The sequence below is a fragment of the Penicillium digitatum genome, chromosome 5, assembly GCF_016767815.1.
Source record: "Penicillium digitatum chromosome 5, complete sequence".
Classification (NCBI taxonomy): Eukaryota; Fungi; Ascomycota; class Eurotiomycetes; order Eurotiales; family Aspergillaceae; genus Penicillium; species Penicillium digitatum.
The window spans coordinates 1,453,363-1,473,954 of record NC_089388.1 but is presented as its reverse complement, the minus strand read 5'-3'; the positions used below and the strand labels follow the sequence as shown (position 1 = coordinate 1,473,954).

Below are 20,592 nucleotides of genomic sequence, written 5' to 3'. Positions count from 1 at the left end.
TTCCAGTCTCAAAGTGAATCGCGCGGAATGTCCTAAGAATTGTTCGAAGCCGGGATAGAAGTTGGTAGCCTGCGAAACAAGCAGTTTCAAGTCATCCACGATCCCTGTTGGCATTTTGCGCTTTGAACCCATAATCCGCAGAAACAATCATCGCCACGATCTCTTGGTATGTCTAACTGCCTATTATACAATGAGAAAGTCACACTGCGAAGATTGGGATTGCTTTCGAGCCATGTCAATCCAAGATGGATAAGTACCAGGGTCGTTCCACCAGGTCTCAACGAACGAGAGAACACGCGCTCTATCCAGACTACGGCTGATACGCATGACATTTCCAAAGCATTCCTGAATGACCTTTTGACCGGTCAGATGTCCTCGTAGCTCAGTTCCTGCCATGAAAAGTGGCCAGACAAGGTCCTGGGCAAACGTGCCGTCCCGAGTCTCGGAGAGAAATTGTGCATAGCGGAGGATTTCATCCCGAGACTTCCGCACGTCATCATTAGGAGTAGCATCCTCTGATAAAGCCTGATGACTGTAGATGATGGTTGCGTGGTAGTACATCCACACTACCAGTTCAAAGCCAATTTGATCCGCTTCGGAGGAAAAGGGAATGGAATCACTGAGACGCATCAAGTTGTTTCTAGCTGACTCAATCTGCGACTGGACGTCTTGGGTCGGGCCGTATGATGAAGCCTGCTCGATTGTCTCAGAACAAAATCTCAGACGCTCAAGGCGGGTGATATGGTCTATTAGCCGAATGAAGTCGGTGAAGACTGCATTCTCGGCGCTAGCCGGAGGAGATTTGATCGCCATGTTGTAGTTATCGAAAGCCGTCAAATCAGCCCACACCGAAGCCTCATAGAATTCCAACATGAGAAACTGTTCGATGCAGGCTAGCTGGTGGTGTTGGCATGGTCGGTTCCCTGCCGCTAGGATGATCTCCTTCGCAGCTGAGAGATGAACCCTCCACCCGGCACCTTGGGGTTTCATAAACTCATTATTGCAGAGAAGAATCACAGATGCCAGGGTGTAGGCAGATGTTGTGCTCGCTTGCAGTGCCGACGTAGACGATGTAGAAAGACCGTTCAACTCTTGAGCCAACAGGGCAAGGGATTTATTTTGATAGTTGATCGACATCTGCTGGAACGTTCCATGTCCCAGGTCATTGGGAGAATACTCCGATACCAGATCATGGGCAGCGATAGCGAGAATGGAAGAAAGGACTGTTTCGGAGCTCTCCGCCATTGGTAGAATCATATGGCGCCATGCATTTTGTTGCGGAACCCACGCAAGCCGATGGGCGACTCGGTCGTTGAACCAGGAGAGCAACCGAGAAACATGCAGTGGTCGAGCTTGCGAAAAGCACAGTTCCGAAGCGGGTGATGGAATAGGTCCCCGTGAGAAACGTGTCATGGAACAGTACCGGTCCAGAGCATTTATTCCGTTACCAGTTGTACGAGTATCTGATAAGACCTCCGAAGGAGGCCATTCTGATCCTGTAATGGGAGCATTGAGGGAGGGAAATGCTTTGCTCCGCAGACTACCGCGGCTAGAGACGCCCTGGACCCATTTGAGCTGCAGGCCATAGCCTGGGCATTCTAAATTGCGTTTCCCGCATTTACGGCAGGTGGGAATGCCCCGATCGCACTTTATACGTCGCTTTTGACACGTTGGACAATCTAGTGATGTTAGGACCCCGGTAAAGCACGAGGTGAGATCCATACCTTTAACAGCCAACTGTTCCGTAGAACCTGCGGACATCTGTCTATTCCATTCGACTTTCTACAAGGGGACACAGAGAATCTTGGAATACAAGGGCGTTGGTATGGGCACAGATTTTTGAGTGTGAGATGTGATAACTGGGATGATTTTGACGAAATTCCACTAAACCTGTCCGGGCTCTAAATGTACGATTGGCGCTCTCCGCTCGAGTGGACCCCACGCACAAATATAAACGATTCTGAACAGAATACTCCGTACATTGAATCTTTCTACCTACATTGGAGTTCCTCCTCACGGAATGGTGGTGCCCGAATGTTCCGAGTTATACCAAATAGAGGTAGGGAACAAAATTCTAAGGTGAGTGATTAGCCCTAGCTACACAACTAATTCACCTAACAAAGTAAGCCATACCTTTCAATCTCTTCCCTCTGTAGCTCTGAGAACAGATTTGGCGTATGATATGTAAATACCGAGTAATATGTGCAGACATCAAGCTTCAACATCAAAAAGGCTCCCCCGTGATGAACTCCTTCCGTCTTGGCTACCTATGCAAGGAAAGATCGCTGGTATACACAGAAGTACAGTACGACACTCCTTTTTTCTCTGTTCAATCAACATGACCATTTAGATGCGTAGCAATCAAAACGTGGATCACCATCGTTTTGCGGACGGCATCATGCCTTCTCTTAATCTCAACCTCGTTGCTCCCTCTACACACCATGTCAATAGCCAGTGCTATGACAAGCGTGAGTGTTCTGCTTTGGCAGGGTATGCCGTTCTCTCAGCAAGTTCATTTTCACCTCTGGTCCATGTGACCCAGATCCACGTTCGGCTTATTCAGGTTGTAACATTAACAACCGACAGTAACACCACTTGGCGGATCTTTTATCCGTCATTCTACAATCCAGTGAACAAATCGCCACAGTCGGACTCAAGGATTGAACGAATCATTAGGTCTGTTCCTCTGCCGCTATTGTCCGAGGAAGGGGGGTTGAAACTTCTCAAGGGAAACTTATCTCAAAATCCGACTTCTACGAACACTGTTTAAGGAATGACTCTCTCACAAAACTCAACATCGAGGTCTGGGTCGAAGATCTCATTCACAGCTACAGTTCATACTCATTGGGAGGCAGCCTCATCGAACCGAGAAGCAGAGTTCCGTCATCTTGTGGTGCGAGAGCTGAGATGGTATGCTGAAGAGATAGTCCGGATCATAAGCCAACCTAGCAGTTCCGATGAGAAATTTTCCATCCGCGAACGACAGTTGATCCGCAAGTTGTGTGATGGAGGCAGGAAAGGGTACTGGGGATTTAGTTGCAATCCATACGTTAAACAACCAAACGGAAAGAATCTCTGCGGAAAGGGAGAAGAAAAATCAGCCACCTGCATTCCGTTTGAATTCTCAATTCCGAAACAGGCAAAGATCGTGAACGAGATTGACCCAGCAGCTTATGAGATCTGTGCCGATAGGGGCAGGCCATACTTCACCATGTCTTCCTAGAGAGTTTTCTTTCTCCTCGACGGGCAAAATGCCGAAGGGAATTACCGTTCACCATCAGTTGAAGATTGAACTTGTAGTGGGGGAAGATGTGTTTCACAAAGACACTGGTAAGCTTGTGGAACGGAAAACTATGCAGACTAATGATATGTCCTGCGGTTCCTTTGAGTGTTTGTGAAGTATCCATTGAGATGCCAGCGTAGACGGCGATGGTTTGGCTGTGTGGGTTTAACATGCGGTTGTACTGCTTTAAATGACAGGTCCGCCTGTTTCCAACTCAATTCAGCAGCTTGGCTAGCTTATAAAGAACATCGGGCAGTCCTGGTCAACGTTGTGTATCAAGTTGAGATATTCGTCCGTCGATCCTGGTATGTGCTGACATATGGTGCGAAGCAAACCAGGGTATAGATTTGACCAGGGCACCATTGTACCCTTCCGATAATTTTTATTTCACTGAGATCAACAAATTTGCACCAAAGGTTATGATCCCATACAATAACACAATAGGCAACAGGACCAAATCCCATCCCACCACCCCGAAGTCCCCACAAAAATCCACGGCAAAGCGCTCTGCCGGGCCGAGCAAGATGCGGAGAGAACAAGACCAAAGAAGAGCATTAAAAAAGAATAGTTTTTACACGCCTACAGTGAATGCCATTTCCAAATATTCCGTACTAAATCTTTCAATTCCACACTCTACCAAAAACCACCAAATCACCCCAATTCTACCAACATTAAACCACACAGCAATGGGCAAATCCATCCTCTTAATCAATGGCCCAAACCTGAACCTCCTGGGTACACGCGAACCGCACATCTACGGACACACAACACTTTCCGATGTAGAGTCGAACAGCCGCGAGGTGGCCGCCAGCTATGGTGCCGTTCTTGAATCTTTCCAGTCGAACCACGAAGGCGCTATCGTGGACCGCATCCAGGCGGCGCGTGGCAAAGTCGACGGGATCATCATCAATCCGGGCGCATACACTCATACATCCGTTGCAATCCGCGATGCCTTGCTCGGGGTCGCCATTCCCTTCATCGAGCTCCATGTGAGCAATGTACATGCGCGCGAGCCTTGGCGACATCACTCATACTTCAGCGATAAGGCTGCGGGCATTATTGTTGGTCTCGGGGTTTATGGGTATAAGGTCGCTGTTGAGCATGTTTGTGTTAATTTTGAGGAGCTGGAGAAGGAGGCTAAGGCTGCGCTATGATTGAGTTGGGTTCTTTTGTGATGGGTTGTTTCACACAGGCACGAGCATGACTTCGAGCACCTCCCTCCAGGAAGAAGTAGTAGTTGTATGTTCTCTTCGACTCGCCTCTTGAACTCCAACAGCTGATTTGATGAGACCATGAAATTGTAATGGACATGCTTGACGCTCCGGATGATGCCCATGACCTCCTCAATACTCCCATCAAACTATTTTAGGCTTCTTCAAAATTTCTGACTGTACCTTTGACATGTGAAGAAATAACTTTCATCCTGGCTATATTTCGTATCTAATCCACCTATCATGATACGCCAATAGACGCGTGGTGAATATAATGTTTTTCCTAGCTACAGCTCGAGGACCTCCTGCAATGCTAGTAGTGCATCAGCAAAGATTGGCTGAAGGAAGGAGAGGTGATGGTTTATCATCTTTACAGAACGCTTTCTTTGGATTCAGGTGGGTGGAGTCTTGCTGTAGAGGCTAATGAGGCCGACCAGCGGCGACAAGGCGTTCCCATGACATTTAGATCATCGAAATAGAATGACCATACAAGACATCATCACTTGGGGGCTCCTGATATGTTAAGAGGCTGCGACTCTCGTCGTATACCAGAAGAAGCGCCGTTGTTGGCTAGCTGCTGGGTTTGTGCCAGCAAGAAATGCTCTATCTGACCGGGGAACGAATAGAGCTCAGGAATTCCCACATCAGAGACAAAACCTAGGTTCTGCATAAACTCTGGTTGATTGTCGGCTCTACAGAGGGTCAAAGTCAGTTATCTTGCGGAGAAAAAAAAAAGAGATAAAGGCTTACTTTTCGGCACCATCCAATGACGCCAGCTCATCAAATAATGCATCGAGATCTGGAGCGATTCGTTGCCTCCGCAGACGTGAATAGCCATCAATGTCAATAAGTGTGCCCATGTTGACCGATGGGTCGTGATATGCCGTTGGATCGTATTGTGCAGTGTGATGGTATGATGGCGAAAGATCGACAAGCATCCTGGTACTATAATGGGATTCGCTAGCCACCGATGTAGGATGAGGAAGCCCAGAGTTGAGAGAGCTATCCAATTGACCCTGATGTTGAGGAACATCGGAGGTGCCCCCAACGGAGGTTAGGGATGAAGGCGTGCGGAGAAGAGATACATCTTCGATGTGTTGTGTGGTTCTAAGCCAAGGTGTGGAGAGGAATGGGTGTTCAGGGACAGCCGCGGCATTGATAGTATTCTGGGGAGCATGTGTCGCATGTGTGGTAGGAAGAAGATGTGAAGGTGTGGCTATTGAGAGCGATAGGGGGATTGTCATATCTCCACCGGCAGAGGCATCAACGTGCCGTGAAACCGCAGGAGAAGGAGCCAGTAGTTGAGATCTTTCTGGTACATTTCGACTGGCGGCTTTTTGGTCTTGCATGGTCCACAAAACAGAAAGCTGGGAGGAAAAATTGTGAATGTTGTTTCGTAACCCCGCATCAAGGACTGACGGGAGGTCCCTATGATTGGACCGCGGGAGGCCAAATTGAAGCATCAGACCGAAGGTTGGTGGAGTGGCTGAAAAGCTGTATGTCTCCATATAGGCCTGAAGCAATTGCAAAAGCCTTTTCGAGCTTTCTGTGGCACGGATTTTGTGAGGAGGTTCAGTAATTTTCTGATCATGTTCACGAATAGCAATTTGAGAGCTGAGAGCAATGACAACGCTTTCATATGTCATCTCTAACACAAAGATATGCGGAGAAGCCAGTCTCACAGGGTGGCTGTGCAGATTGACACGGTAGCTCTTTGGCAATTCTGTTACCCAGCGCTGTAATTGTAACTCCAGTTGCTCCAGCTGTGATCGAGATATGGTTGGATCGTGCTTGCAACAGCATAGATCATTCAAAATCGATACGACGCTTACGAGGCGATTGAAAGTGCTCAACGCGTGAAGGGGACCGCGCTGCATAGACGTTCGCGAGGATTGGGCTGGCCGTAACCCAGTTTGATCTTCCCAAGGATGCCATTCCTCAAGACCGTCCTCATTGATAGAGCCTATCCTGGCCAAGTCACCCTTTCGCAGGGATGGGAATTGTGAGATTGTTTCTGCAATAAGGGTCTCGAGAACAAAGCAACCCAAAAACACATGTTTTGCTCGACCAATCTGCTTTTCTTGATCTGGAGTTTTCGACAATGACGGATATGACGGTTGATCGAGACCTAGTGCATGCGCAATCCGAACAGCCTGACCAACAAGCATCCAGGAGCCAGTCCATTCTTGCTGTCCGAATTTGACCAGACCCAAGATCAATAATGCTTGCACGTGTCCGATTTCGTGCGGCCCACTTTCAGGCGGAATCAATTGCCGAGCAGTGGAATACATTTGTGATGGCGTCATCTGATCAATTGGCTGCTCCTCTATTTCGCTGGAGGCTGAGATAGAGGCATACTGGAGCGAGGCGAGAGTGAGAACAGCCCACAAGGCTGCGTGCTCCCCAGACCCGGGAGTTAAACACGATGCGTATACGTCGCCTTCGGTATAGTGAAAAGCGGTGCGAAGGATGTCATGCTTTTCGAGAATGGGAAACCAACATTGCGTATAGGAGAAATACACATCAAAAAGGGGCCATGCGTTGTAGGGGAGTTGAAGAAAGGTTTTCGTGGAGAGCGATCGAGGGTAATCAGGATTGGATGGGAGGGTGAACGAGGACAAGAGTCGGTCGTCTGGTGTAGTTGTCTGGATACCGCAATCTGTAGTCGGGCGTGGTCCGGTATATTGCGTTGGAGCGATACCCACCGCGGTTCGAGTCGGCGATAATCCTGGCAATGGCGTCTCACGAGCTTCTATGCCTTCCGGGATCTGCCACTCCTGTGCCTCAGCGGAAGAAAGAATCCGTTCGACATCTAGAGGTGTCTCTCCCTCGCCATGTGTCTGGAGATTTCGCTCTCTTTCCTCCTCCGGCTGTTCCAGTACTATCAGAATGCGTTCAATGTCTCTGAGAACCTTGCTATTTTTGAAGGAAGCTAGCAATGCATCGGACCCCTCCGTTTCCTTGCCCATCGTAGCCAAATGACTCGGAAGATTGACCGATCGCATCAAAGCTCGCATGACATCTTCACTGCCTTGGATCTTTTGGAAGACCAGCCCCCATAGCAACTCCAGCGAGCGAATGTAGCCGGTGGGCAGGCCTCGCTTCTTCGGGTTGGCCTTATAGGTACAGGGTCGGCAGAGCGATGCACAAGTCGAGCACACTGGTTGTACTCCATCGCATTTGTCCTTTTTAGACCGGCAACTATCACACGCGCGTGAGACTCGCTGACGCTTCGGTTCCCCCGTCGCCTTCCCATCATCTTCTGGGTCGGTCCATCGTCGTTTGGTTTTGCTACTAGCGCCCGCGGCCTGGCGCTGTTCAGCGCTCATGGTGATTGATATGGCGATCCACCTGGAGGATTCGGACGCATGCTCCCGCAATGTGATACTTGTGAATCTTTTGCCGACAGGTGACTGCACGGACGAGCTGGCGATTACGCCATGTAAATGAGCCCCACTAGAGGTATGTTATGGCCGTCGGGGAGAGATGTTGGGGCTGAAGCGCGGTGTTGAGGGTAGGTGCAGCAAAATGCAAGGTGCTTGCCAACACGGTTCTTCCGGGGAAGGTTGGATATCCAGCTAGCGGTGAGCTAGTCACTGTCTCCCAAAAGATGATCGCGTGTGGGCTTGGCCTTATGTTTCGGATTCGAAGCTGACGTTTGGGCAAACTAGCCGCGCGATTCAGACTAAGCCACAGCAATTTCTCTACTTTCCCCAACTGTTTTGCACGTTCGTATCTAAGCGCAAATCCCCCGCGGGGAAGAGGAAAACCGAAAGTCCCCGGGTGAGTGCTCGTCCGCCTTATGTAAGAACGTATCAGACCCGGGCGCTTTCCAAGAATATTCTTTTTCCCCCGCAAAACTTGGGAAATCCCGCTTACCTATCTCGGTTTCTTCTCTCTTTATCTCCGATTCCTCTATATTCGCATCCTCCAATACCTTTCCATTTGTGGTGATGGGTCCTCAACCACTCTGCTCCTGATCTTATTTCCAACACGTGGGACACTCGATGCACCATGTCCATGTTGGTGGGCCCACCGAAACGAAAGCTTCACGAGGTCGTGACTTTGGACGATGGACCTCGAAAGTACAGCTCAGGCACCGTTGCCTCTTCTACTGTTCAGAATACATCCCGAACCCATTCTCGTCGATCGAGTGAAGTTAGAGAAGCATCCGGAGATTCGCGTCCACCCTCGTTGAGAAAATTACAATCAAACCGCAGATCCCCGGTTCTGTTTGAACATGGCCATCTTCAAACCCTGCGGACCTTCAACCCGAAGGCATCCATCGTATTGATTGGAATCCGTGGCACAGGAAAGTCAAGCCTGGCAGTCATCCTCGCAGCGACATCTGGACGACGATTGATCGACGCAGACCGCTACTTTCAACAAAGTGTAGGATGTTCCCGTGCTGTGTTCAAAAAGGAAAATGATGGATCCGTATATCGGCAACAAGAGGCTCGGGTCTTTGAGTCGATGTTATCAGATAACAAAGAGGGATGTGTTATAGCGTGTGGGGCCGGGTCGATGGAACGCAATGGCCAAAGACTCCTTAGGAAATTTGCGCAGACACATCCTGTTATCCACGTTATTCGAGATCCAGAGAGCATTCAGTCGTATCTCAAAGCGTGGGATACGCAAAAGGTGCGACATTTCCTAGAACTGTCAGGCCCGATATATCGAGGATGCTCCAATCTCGAGTTTTTCAACCTATCAGAGGCTAGAAGTGAGGATCTGTCCAAGGATAGCGACAACTCATCACCGCCACACCGAACAGAACCTAGATCACACACTCCAATTCCGTTCTTAATGTTGAAACGAGTCCAGCGAGACTTTCTTCGATTCATTGCCTTTATCACTGGTGATATTGCAGAACTTAACAGCCAGCACGCATCTTTCCCACTGTCGCTGTTGCCTGTGGAATCTCGTATGTACACATCCGCAGTGTCAGTACCATTTTCTAGGGTATGTGAGAAGAATGTGGATATTGAGCAGCTGGAATTCACCGCCGATGCCTTCGAACTGGCAGTCGACGTAACCGACTCATCTGGTCAGCCGGGCCTCAGCTCAAGCCTTGCGGACAGTATCAGCCAAGCAGTAGCAACCATTCGTCGCAACATTATAGTGCCGTTGATATATCATGTGGAAAGCTATACCACTTGCACGGGATCTCTGTCTCCCAGTCAAGTTCCCTTGAGATCAACCGATGAAACCTACTTAAACCTCGTTCGACATGGCCTACGACTCTCTACCGGATTTCTCACAGTAGATCTCACTCGTGATGACAACATTATTACCCAGATCATCTCTGAAAGCGGGCGAACCAGGATCATTGGCCACTTTGAAGCCTTCCATCCTTTGCCGGGGGGCTGGGATGGTGATGAGTATATGAAAGTTTATGAGCGGGCCAAAAGCCTTGGATGCGATATAATTCGACTGTGCCAACCAGCTGAGACACCTGAAGACAACCTCGCGGTGCAGAGATTTCGCCATCGCATCCGGGGCCTCCCTGTTCCTGGTCTTTCTCTAATCGCCTATAATACCGGCCCTCTTGGTCGCATGTCTCGATGTTTTAACCCTATCCTTTCCCCAGTCACACACCCGTCGTTAGTAACGGAACTTCCAACTCACCTACGATCATGTATTACAGCTCGCGAATTGCAGAACGCACTTTATAGCTCATTTGCCTTGGACCCGATGCAATTCTTTGTCTTTGGGGCCAACACAACATATAGTATGTCGCCCGCGATGCACAACACTGCTTTCAAGATTTGTGGTTTGCCGCACAAATATTCCATTCACCAATCACCTACTCTGCGAGGGTTAAATGACCTTGTGGAAAATCCATACTTCGGTGGATCAAGTGTCAGTCTTCCGTACAAAACAGAGTGTATCCCTTTGCTGCACTCAATGTCTGCGCATGCCCGAGCCATCGGTGCCGTCAATACCCTCATCCCAATTCGCAATCTTGATGACATGGATGACATTCGCCTTCAAGAATCTTCAATATTTCTCCAGAAGAGCCGTGCCGGCCCTATCAAGGGCCTCCACGGTGATAATACTGATTGGATCGGAATTTGCAATTGCATTCGCCGCGGTTTGTCTCCGGCAAATGCGATTCGCTCTTCATCTACGGGCCTTGTCATTGGATCTGGTGGGATGGCCCGCGCTGCAATCTACTCCATGATTCATCTTGGCGTGCAAAATATTTTTGTCTACAACCGTACACTCGCCAATGCGGAGAGACTGGCCCATCACTACAACCGACAAGATCTCCACTCAAAGGAGGCCGGCGGGTCCGGCCGTCCCACGGTTCGCATTATTGCTTCCCTATTCGACCCTTGGCCTGCAGACTTCAAACAGCCGACGATTGTTGTCTCGGGAATTCCGGCCCATAGCATTGGCGGCGAGCTAGCGCCCAACTTCCGTATTCCAGCAGAATGGCTAGAAAGCCCTACAGGGGGTGTTGTTATTGATGTAAGTTTACATTGATCTTCTCTAGCAGCTTCGAATGTTGACGCTTTATTCCTAATCAATGTTTTTAGTTGGCATACAAGCCCCTCAATACCCCTCTCATGAAACAAACACGAGCTCTATCCCATCGTGGTTGGGTAGCCCTGGATGGCCTTGATGTTCTGCCAGAGCAAGGGTTTGCTCAGTTTGAACTGTTCACTGGCCGCCGCGCTCCCCGGCGCGTCATGCGGAGCATTGTGCTTCAAGAGTATAAAGACGATGAAGGAAATAATGATCATGAAACCATACAAGACAGGTTACAGCAAATGGACGGACAGCCGACTTGAATATTGCCATCTGCTCTCATGAATTATGACCAACTGCAGTCAGTGGTGACATTGCTAGATCTATGCCAGGCGGAATTTTCAGGCGCGGCATTACAGGAGGGCAGGTCGGCGGGCACCGTGACCCCTGCGGGTTGATTCACGGCTGTGCCGGTGGTCGGAGACTGAAAGTGTTGCCGAGGCCTCCACTTGGAAGGGCCGTGATATTGATTATCGCGTGCCCATTTTGACCTTCGGAATTTACATGTGTCCACATCCCTCTATACCCTGACCTTCATGGTTTTAGTTCCGTAGCCAGGAGAACAATGCATCCTTTTGGTCATCTCCTGCAACAGAAAGGACGCGGCAGTCGATTGCTGCCAGTGTGCCAGTTCACACTCTGCACATCTTCTATCATAAAAAAAATGTTAACAATTCTCGATGGCCAAATTCTGAACGCAAGAATCCTCAACCGCACACTTAAATCATGTTGATAACATGCATAGAAAAGTTGATTTAAATTACTCTCTAACAAGGGCATAAATGATGCCATGCTCGCATGACTTCTACCATATAAAGCAGCTTTGTTCGTTGCAAGTCAAGCTAGGCAACACTATCAAGGCCGATGAGAAGTATAAGTATCCTATTCCCCTAGTTTTATGTCCCTGGTTGTAGGTAGAAAAGCCCATTTCATCAATTGTGGATTTCCCCATCATCTTCTGCGGTCTCTCTACGAAACTAAGAACGGGAGTGAAATATCTACCAAAAAAAACCCCATTAGACAGATTCATCAAAGAGACATTATAAGGCTGTAAAGAGGGTGGAACTCTTATGTCCTTTACGCCCTTGAACCTGTTAAGTCTCCACAAAGTGGGGAAACATCTCGAGAAGGAACTTGGAAACTCCCGGCTAGTGGCGGTTATTTTGAACCTCCAGTTTCACCGGATGATTCAAAAGGAGCACAATTTCCCTTCAGGCTTGGAAGATTTCCTTTAATTAACACATTGGGATATATCTCTTGCATATACACATCCCTACTCACCCGTTCCACCATGGCTATCGGGCCCTTCTCCCAAGATGAGCTGGATGAGATGTACGCCTTTGCAGTAGACCTGGGTCGCAAGGCGGGCAAGCTGCTTATGGAGCGTGTCGACCAGCGTATCTCAGGTGCCAGTGGCTCCTCGAATACCTTTGAGGAGAAGGAAAATGCAGTAGACATTGTGACGCAGACGGACGAGGGTAAGGCGCAGCTGATGAGCCATATCAGACACTGTCGCTGACACTTTTACTTGGCAGACGTTGAAGTATTTATTCGAAGCGCTCTTGAGACCAGATACCCCTCTCACAAGTGAGTACTTTCATTACTAACTCCCATTGAAACCGAGCGGCAACAAAGCTAATAGAGCCCCAGATTCCTCGGCGAGGAGGCATATGCCAAAGGCCAGTCGCGCGACTACCTCATTGACGAGCAACCAACATGGTGCATCGACCCGTTAGATGGTAAGGTAGAACTTCCAGTGCCCTGACTAGTTGGAGTGTTCACGGATCCAAAGCGGCATCTCAAGGCACTCAACTAATAACCTCACCCCTAGGAACCGTTAATTACACGCATATTTTCCCCATGTTCTGTGTTTCAATCGGCTTCATCGTTCAACACAAGCCTATAATTGGTGTAATATACGCCCCATTCACAGATCAGCTCTGGTCCTCCTGCAGCGGGCGCGGGGCCTGGCTAAACGAGACTCGCCGCCTTCCGCTCATCCACAACCCAACCCCGCCAATGCCCGCCAATGCCCCTTCGCAGTGTGTGTTTTCTTGCGAATGGGGTAAAGACCGTCGTGATATTCCAGACGGAAACATGCAGCGCAAAATTGAGAGTTTTGTAAACATGGCCGCAGAGGTGGGAAGTCGGAATGGCAAAGGTGGTATGGTGCATGGTGTGCGCAGTTTGGGCAGTGCAACGCTCGATCTGGCGTATGTTGCCATGGGATCCTTTGATATTTGGTGGGAGGGAGGTTGTTGGGAGTGGTGAGTTTTGCCTCTTTGTTCCATCTCCTGGAGAGTTGGTATGCTGTTGCTGACCATCATAGGGACATTGCTGCGGGTGCCGCTATTCTTTTGGAGGCTGGCGGACTTATGACTACTGCTAACCCCCCAGATGATGTGGATACGGCGCCAATCGAGGATGTCCGACTCGGTAGCAGATTGTATTTGGCGATTAGGTGAGTCCAACTTGTTCTCCTAATGTTGGATCTTGCTGATGATTTTCCAGACCCGCCGGCCCATCTACCACCGAAACAGGCCGAGAAACGCAAGAGCGGACAGTACGCGAAGTCTGGCGCCGAGTCCGTACCCTGGACTACTCACGCCCTGGAGCTTGAATAGCTTCACGACGACCTGAGTGAATCTTATACCGTGACGTTTGGTGACATGTTCAGATTTGGACAATGACCTTATAGTAGATCCAGAGTGACTTGCATTTCATAATCAGATACGCCATCCATTTGTAAATAAACAATGCCACTAGCGACTACTTTGCGCTCTATACAATGATTTAAAACCGAAACATGATCGTCAAAAAAAAAAAAAAAAAGAAATCACAGGGTAGATTTCGCAGATCCCCGTTCCGCAATGGTCTTAGCAACAAGGTCCTTAACCTCCTGCACAAGGCCTGGTGTACCAATGACATCCTTTCCAGTCCAAAGACGAGCCTGCTCGAGACCCTGCCAGATCAGAGCCTCAGAGCCGAGGATGACCTTCCATCCACCGGCAGAAGCCAGGTGAGCGATCTCAGTCCAGGGTGTGGGGTGGTAGCACATCTCCAAGATGACACCCTCCTGCTTATCTGCATCGGTAGCCGTGCCCAAGAAAGCCTGAATGATAGCGCGAGCGCGCAGCTCCTCGGGAGACTTCGGGGGGTAGTTTGGGATACCGGAGACGATGGCTGCGGGGGACTCGAGACGGGCAGCCTCGACAGGGTCGGTGACGGGGATAAGAGGAGCCTGAGCGTTGGGATCGGGGTTACGGCGACGGTCTTCCTCGAGAATAGCGGCAACCTCGGCGGCGTCGCGGTTGACGATGTAGATGCGGCTGGAACCCAGCCAGCGGCGCATAACATAGATGGCAGTGCGGGCAGTGCCGCCACCACCAATGATGAGCGCCGGCCGGCCGCGGAAGCGTGATGGATCAGGGGCGTTTTGTGTGAGGGCTTCCCGGATACCGTCGCAGTCGGTATTGGTGCCGACATATTGGCGCTCACCAGTTGTTGGGTCGTCGCGCATAAAGATGGTGTTGCAGGCGCCGGCTTGGCGGGCGTGCTCGGTGAGATCATCTAGGTATGGCATGATTGCAACCTTGTGAGGCATTGTCACGGAAGAGCCGACGAACTTGGAGTTGGACTTGATCGATTCCAGATATTTCTCAATCGGCGGCGACCGTGTGTAGGGGGGAGGATATGTTTCTGATGTGCCGGACACGCTGGATAGGGGAATTTGGGTCCAGTTGAGACCGAGTGCATTGTAGACTGTCTGGTGTAGAGGTGGAGAGAGCGAGTTCAGAAGGGGGTGGCCGTACAGATAGGCGACGCCATCGCGGTTGGAGGGGATGGCGATGGGCTCTTCTGGTGGCGTTTGGTCAATTTCTGTGACGGACATGATGAATTGAGTCTATTAGTCTGGTCGGATATGCAGATCTTAAAGAGGGAGGGACTACAATGTTATAAGATGAAATTCGAAATTCAGACGGAAAATACTTAACCTCACCATACGTGGGAGGTGCCCTGGGATATTCCCTCTGCCGGGTGGGGCTTTCCTTTTTCCAGAAGTAGTTGCCGCCGCTTTTACGAAAACCAGGCCAACTCCATTTTTCAGTCCGGGGAAAGGTTGAACCGAAGCAAAACATCTATTTTGCGCTGAATTCCGAATTTGATCAAGAGGCAACTCTAGCAATTCTAGACTCACAATTACTTAACCATTGTAGGCCGAAGCAATAGAACGAAGGAAGAAGCCTCGGACTACGTCGTACAGCTTCAAATCGCGGCTATCCTCATGTTGACCGCTAGGCAACTTAAGCCATAGCTAACATCAATCGCTTTAGGGCAGGTCCTGAAAATGACGAGGAAACGAATTCATGACCTTAAGTTTAACTCACTGTGATCGACTTAGAACTTGCTTTTCTCCGATTTTGAATCCATAGATAACGGACCCTGACCACATCCCTCCTTCTGACCTATGGGCAGACTTGACATTTCATGGCCGCTATTCTCCAAAGCCGCATAATTCCAGAGTTGATGCATAAAGTATCAAAATTTTGTCCACAGACTCACTACTGAGTGTTAGCCCTACCCGACAAGTATCGAGGTAGCACGAAATAAAAACCCGACTTATCTTACAAAACAGGACGAAAGGCAAGTCTGATTGAGTGGACAGAAGTTGCTTGACATGTGCATTTTATCCATAGGCTCATCAGCTTCGATCATAGTGCAAATTTAGTCTTTTCTTGGGAGCATGTTCAAATCAATTCAAAATGGAAGAGTCATCTGATTAGATTGGCCAGTTACTACCCTCTTCATACAACAGCAAAGAGCAGACCCTGATGTGCATTTTCCCGAAATTGAGAAAAACTAGTATACTACGTTGAATCAGCTACTGGAAGCGCAACCATCCCAGCCTACAGACAGGCGAAGAGCTGGCGGGCAAAGGAACACTCTGCTCTTCCGCCGATCACACTTCTATAGTATTGGATGAAGTTGTTTTGTTTCCATAAAGTTTTGGTCAGTTTAGTCGACACAATTTGACAAGATGATCATTGGCTTGGCTGTAAATACATGCTTCATTGTTGACTCAGCACCACTACAGAACATCTGCCGGGCTGAACAATTTCCCACTTAACCCTATGACTACCCCACGGGGAATTTCCCATGGTACGTGGGGAACACTATCGGATCCAAAGAAAGACCACGGGTATCAGATAATGATGATTGGGGAATTAATTAAGACCAAATTAGACAGTTATCAACGAAAACTTCGTAGTTGGTATCCGCGCATCTCCCTGAGCTTCCGGGGAAAGGCTTTTCCCCGCTACCCCCCAGTCTAGTAATTGATCATTGGCCGCTTCCGCCCCCCCTCACCTATTTATGGGTCCATTTCAATTTATCCAATCAGAATAAATGACCTTTCGCTATTTCACAAAGGCTGGATCGTGCACTACATTGCCTCTGGGGTACCCCAGATAAATCTGGCTGACACACGCTGGGGAAGTCTCCACTTCTCCAAGCGGTATCGGATCCCCACAAAACGAACGCCTTAAGCGAATAATCTCAGCGTGCAGACTTGGCTGATAGGTCAACAGAGTTTGCGTATCCCTCTGAGTCAATTTTGTCCTTCTTGCAAGCCACATTAGAGGTGCCAAGGGGCGACAAAGGCAATTGTCCTCACGCGCACTGAAGAACTTCGAGTATTCGTTTTGCCGCGTCTTGGCTTTCTTTACTTTTTGGCACGAAATTTTGACTACCCTGCGCTATAGCTTTCTCCGACTCCGCATCCCCATGATTTCTTCCCCCTTTTCAAACCCCGGATTCTCTCCTCTCTTTTTGCAAAGGCAAATTGACAGTCCGGACCTAAATCCTATTTAGATCTTGTCTGCCCTCGGTGATCTGTTTCAAAAAACGTGGTCTGGACTTTCATTTTGGTTGACTTTTCTCATTTCCCCCTTACACCCGCTTCTATATCTCATATATACCTTTATACGTGGTGATCGTCTGTCTTAGGACGTACATCTTACTGCTTCTTCGTATCTAGCATTGGGGGTTAAGGTCATCTGGCCATAGAAGCTTTTGCCCCTCTTCTTGTTCTTCTATATCAAACCACCAGCATGTCTATCCTGAAGCTGGTAGAGGACCGGCCGACGCCGAGCGTGGTCTACAACTGGAGAATCTATCTCCTGGCAGCAGTAGCTTCATGCACATCCTGCATGATTGGCTATGACAGCGCTTTTATTGGCACTACGCTATCACTTGACTCCTTCAAGAGCGAGTTCCACTTCGGCGAGATGTCTGATCCTACCAAGAACCTGATTAGTGCCAACATCGTCTCCTGCTACCAAGCTGGTGCCTTCTTCGGCGCCTTCTTCGCGTATCCAATCGGTCACTTCTGGGGTCGTAGGATTGGTCTCTTGGCTGCTGGCTTGGTTTTTACTATCGGTGCTGGTATCATGCTTGGTGCTAATGGCGACCGAGGACTTGGCCTCCTGTACGGTGGCCGAGTTCTGGCTGGTATCGGTGTCGGAGCAGGCTCTAACATCACCCCAATCTACATCTCCGAATTGTCTCCTCCGGCTATTCGTGGTAGATTGGTCGGTGTGTATGAGCTGGGTTGGCAAATTGGTGGGCTTGTTGGATTTTGGATCAACGTGAGTTTTCTTTCTATTTTGTGTACGCTATGTCTTGTGGATGCTCACAAGATCAGTTCGGCATTGACGAGACCATGGAGCCTAGCCACAAGCAATGGCTCATTCCTTTCGCTGTTCAGTTGATTCCTTCTGGCCTCTTGCTCATTGGTGGCTACTTCATTCGGGAGTCACCTCGTTGGCTCTTTGGGCGTGGTCGCCGCGAGGAAGCAATCAAAAATCTTTGTTGGATCCGTCAATTGCCCGAGGACGATATCTACATGATTGAGGAAATTGGTGCCATTGACCAAGCCCTGGAGGAACAGCGCCGTAGTATTGGCATTGGTTTCTGGAACCCCTTCAAGGCGGCTGGGACCAACAAGAAGGTCATGTGGCGTCTGTTTCTCGGAAGCGCGCTGTTCTTCTGGCAGAACGGATCTGGTATCAATGCCATCAATTATTACAGTCCGACTGTCTTCAAATCGGTAAGTCGCATACTGTTGTAATCCAATTGTGCATTGGTGGCTGATGCTAAAACTGCTTCTAGATCGGTGTCAGGGGTACCAATACGAGTCTGTTCACTACTGGAATCTTCGGTGTAGTGAAGACCGTGGTGACTTTCATTTGGCTGCTCTGGCTAATTGATCACGTTGGTCGCCGTAACCTGTTGTTAATTGGCGCAGCAGGTGGTTCCGTATGTTTGTGGATTGTTGGCGCATACATCAAGATTGCCCAACCCGAAAAGAACACAAGTGGCTCCTTGAGCGGCGGTGGTATCGCAGCCATGTTCTTCTTCTACCTGTGGACAGTCTTCTATACCCCAACTTGGAACGGTACCCCATGGGTCCTCAACTCGGTAAGCATCCCCGGACATTAGAACCTCCAGGTATTGTGACTTTGCTTCAATGCCTAGTCAATCTGCGAGCCTTGAAGAAGTGCTGATCCAGTTTGCAGGAAATGTTCGATCCCAACATGCGTTCCCTTGCACAGGCCTGCGCGGCCGCCTCCAACTGGCTCTGGAACTTCCTCATCTCGCGCTTCACTCCGCAGATGTTCACAGCCATGGGATACGGTGTATACTTTTTCTTCGCATCATTGATGATATGTTCTATCTTCTTCGTGTACTTCCTTATCCCGGAAACCAAAGGTGTTCCTCTTGAGAGCATGGACCAGCTATTCGACATCAAGCCCGTGTGGCGTGCGCATCAGCAGATGGTCGCCCAGCTGCGTGAGGATGAAGAACGGTTCCGCCATGATGTCGAGGCTGCTGGCATTGACTTAGGCAAGGTGCGCTCTGAGCAAGTCGAGGACACTGCGGCTCAGCCAAAGTATACTTGAATATTGCGATGGTGAACCCTTCCGTGTTGGTGTAGTTTGCGCTGTGGTCACATAATTTGTTGTGGTGTGATTTGTCGGATAATGCGCCAGCTCGCTGTTGAGGTCTAGTTGCAGAAGTTGTGATCTTTGTGTACTTGAGCTGCCTGCTTTATGTACACATCGCTAAACGAGTACAAAGAAGCAAATGAATGAATATGCCCCTTGTGTCTTTTTCATCCGTCTTTTTCGCGTTCATTTTCGACATGTCGTAAAGAGACCGAATAGACGGATGCGCCTAACTATATCCAGTAGATATATCAGTAAATAGCTAGTTATTTGACTTCACCAGAAGGTTAACATCAATTTTCACAGGCTGACCTGACCTCATGGCTTTCTTAATAACGTTCTAATTAATAATATGAATAAATTGCGCGAGCTGCAGATCAAAGGGCGCCATGTCATCTGGAAGCGGAATCTACTCAGCAGTTAATGGTGAACTCCAGCTCCTCTCAGGGCCAGCATCATAACTCCAGCGAGTCAAGTCCGGTACACTAAGGGAAGCATCTGAGCCAAAGATGCGATAAAATCCCGAGTTACCGCCAGTCACCGACTGCGGAATAAGCGGGTTCTCGACCGTGTCATCCTCAAGGTTATGCGGTGACGGCGTCGCATCACAGACCAGAAACGTACCCACAACACCCGATGCAAAGCGTAGCATCAAGGTGACGCCTTCGTTGGCATCGTGAGGTGAGCTTGGGCGCCATGGTAACGTGCGCTTTGCTGTCACTCGCATAACAGGACCGAAGAAGTGGTGCATGAGGTCGATATCATGGACAAGCTAATGGGGATGACGCCGCCACTGCGTTCGTTCGATGCGCGCCAGTCTGTTGGTGGGGCAAAGTATGAATTCGGCTCGAACAAGGTCCACAGACCGTATTTAGCAATAGGGAGACCAAGAGATTCAGCTTCCAGGGCAGCCTTCGTAGTTCGCACGTAGGGATTGAAGCGGCAGTGGTGGCCTATTAGGAGTTTGAGGACAGCGCGCTCTGGGGCTTGGGCGAACTCCAGTAGCGAGCGGCCGGTTTCCAGTGCATCACTCACGGGCCTTTCGGGGAGCACGTGGACCCCACCTGCAAGTAGCTCCTTTGCGACTGGAACGTGCGTGTGGCTTGGTGTGCAGACGATTGCTGCAGCGGGACGGTGGGGGATGCAAGTAGTGAAGTCACAGAGGGGTAGTACTTGGTTTTGAGGCTGGAGGCGGTTTATTTGCCAGTTGGCATTGGGTTATCGAGAGCAATTAACTCTGTTGAGGGACTCGATATTACGGATTGTGCATGACGAGGGCCATTGAGGCCTGCGCCGATAGTGGCAATTTTGACGGGTATAATACTAGGATTAATAACAGTACAACATAGAGATCGAAAATCTATCTGGTCCTGAAAGAACTGCATTAATTCAATGCTTTATTGTATCATGCATAGCTTCGGTAGAAATTCAACCTGGCATTTGTGCGCCTTTTAGCCTTTTAGTTGTGGAGAGTGTGTCTTTGCCTCGAGCTCTAAGTATTAAATATCGGCGCTGATTCTCCGGCCATGTTCAGATCCATGTGGTAACAATCTTGCCG

General features: G+C 49.4%; 8 protein-coding genes across 8 annotated transcripts; 4 read left to right on the top strand and 4 right to left on the bottom strand.

The window, feature by feature from the left end:
* Positions 1 to 183: 183 nt before the first annotated feature.
* On the bottom strand, positions 184 to 1,761 carry Pdw03_1727 (Fungal transcriptional regulatory protein, N-terminal; the record flags this gene model as incomplete). Its single annotated transcript, XM_014681054.2, has 2 exons — positions 184 to 1,679; positions 1,725 to 1,761. The coding sequence occupies 2 exons, from the start codon at positions 1,759 to 1,761 to the stop codon at positions 184 to 186; spliced, it is 1,533 nt and encodes a 510-aa protein (XP_014536540.2).
* A 2,208-nt stretch (positions 1,762 to 3,969) lies between these two features.
* Positions 3,970 to 4,437, top strand: Pdw03_1726 (Catabolic 3-dehydroquinase 1; the record flags this gene model as incomplete). Its single annotated transcript, XM_014681057.1, has 1 exon — positions 3,970 to 4,437. The coding sequence occupies one exon, from the start codon at positions 3,970 to 3,972 to the stop codon at positions 4,435 to 4,437; it is 468 nt and encodes a 155-aa protein (XP_014536543.1).
* A 556-nt stretch (positions 4,438 to 4,993) lies between these two features.
* On the bottom strand, positions 4,994 to 7,823 carry Pdw03_1725 (C6 transcription factor QutA, putative; the record flags this gene model as incomplete). Its single annotated transcript, XM_014681058.1, has 2 exons — positions 4,994 to 5,186; positions 5,245 to 7,823. The coding sequence occupies 2 exons, from the start codon at positions 7,821 to 7,823 to the stop codon at positions 4,994 to 4,996; spliced, it is 2,772 nt and encodes a 923-aa protein (XP_014536544.1).
* Positions 7,824 to 8,508: 685 nt separating this feature from the next.
* Positions 8,509 to 11,291, top strand: Pdw03_1724 (Shikimate kinase; the record flags this gene model as incomplete). Its single annotated transcript, XM_014681060.2, has 2 exons — positions 8,509 to 10,968; positions 11,037 to 11,291. The coding sequence occupies 2 exons, from the start codon at positions 8,509 to 8,511 to the stop codon at positions 11,289 to 11,291; spliced, it is 2,715 nt and encodes a 904-aa protein (XP_014536546.2).
* A 1,028-nt stretch (positions 11,292 to 12,319) lies between these two features.
* Positions 12,320 to 13,648, top strand: Pdw03_1723 (Inositol monophosphatase QutG, putative; the record flags this gene model as incomplete). The annotated part of the gene is made up of 6 exons (XM_014681061.1): positions 12,320 to 12,506; positions 12,564 to 12,615; positions 12,679 to 12,767; positions 12,860 to 13,295; positions 13,358 to 13,489; positions 13,540 to 13,648. The coding sequence occupies 6 exons, from the start codon at positions 12,320 to 12,322 to the stop codon at positions 13,646 to 13,648; spliced, it is 1,005 nt and encodes a 334-aa protein (XP_014536547.1).
* Positions 13,649 to 13,864: 216 nt separating this feature from the next.
* On the bottom strand, positions 13,865 to 14,920 carry Pdw03_1722 (Quinate 5-dehydrogenase QutB, putative; the record flags this gene model as incomplete). Its single annotated transcript, XM_014681062.1, has 1 exon — positions 13,865 to 14,920. One exon carries the CDS (start codon positions 14,918 to 14,920, stop codon positions 13,865 to 13,867), a length of 1,056 nt encoding a protein of 351 aa, XP_014536548.1.
* Positions 14,921 to 17,138: 2,218 nt separating this feature from the next.
* Pdw03_1721 (Major facilitator superfamily domain, general substrate transporter) lies at positions 17,139 to 18,989 on the top strand (the record flags this gene model as incomplete). Its single annotated transcript, XM_014681063.1, has 4 exons — positions 17,139 to 17,675; positions 17,732 to 18,136; positions 18,199 to 18,507; positions 18,606 to 18,989. The coding sequence occupies 4 exons, from the start codon at positions 17,139 to 17,141 to the stop codon at positions 18,987 to 18,989; spliced, it is 1,635 nt and encodes a 544-aa protein (XP_014536549.1).
* A 454-nt stretch (positions 18,990 to 19,443) lies between these two features.
* Pdw03_1720 (Glucose-fructose oxidoreductase, bacterial) lies at positions 19,444 to 19,785 on the bottom strand (the record flags this gene model as incomplete). The annotated part of the gene is made up of 1 exon (XM_014681064.1): positions 19,444 to 19,785. One exon carries the CDS (start codon positions 19,783 to 19,785, stop codon positions 19,444 to 19,446), a length of 342 nt encoding a protein of 113 aa, XP_014536550.1.
* Between the last annotated feature and the right edge of the window lie 807 nt (positions 19,786 to 20,592).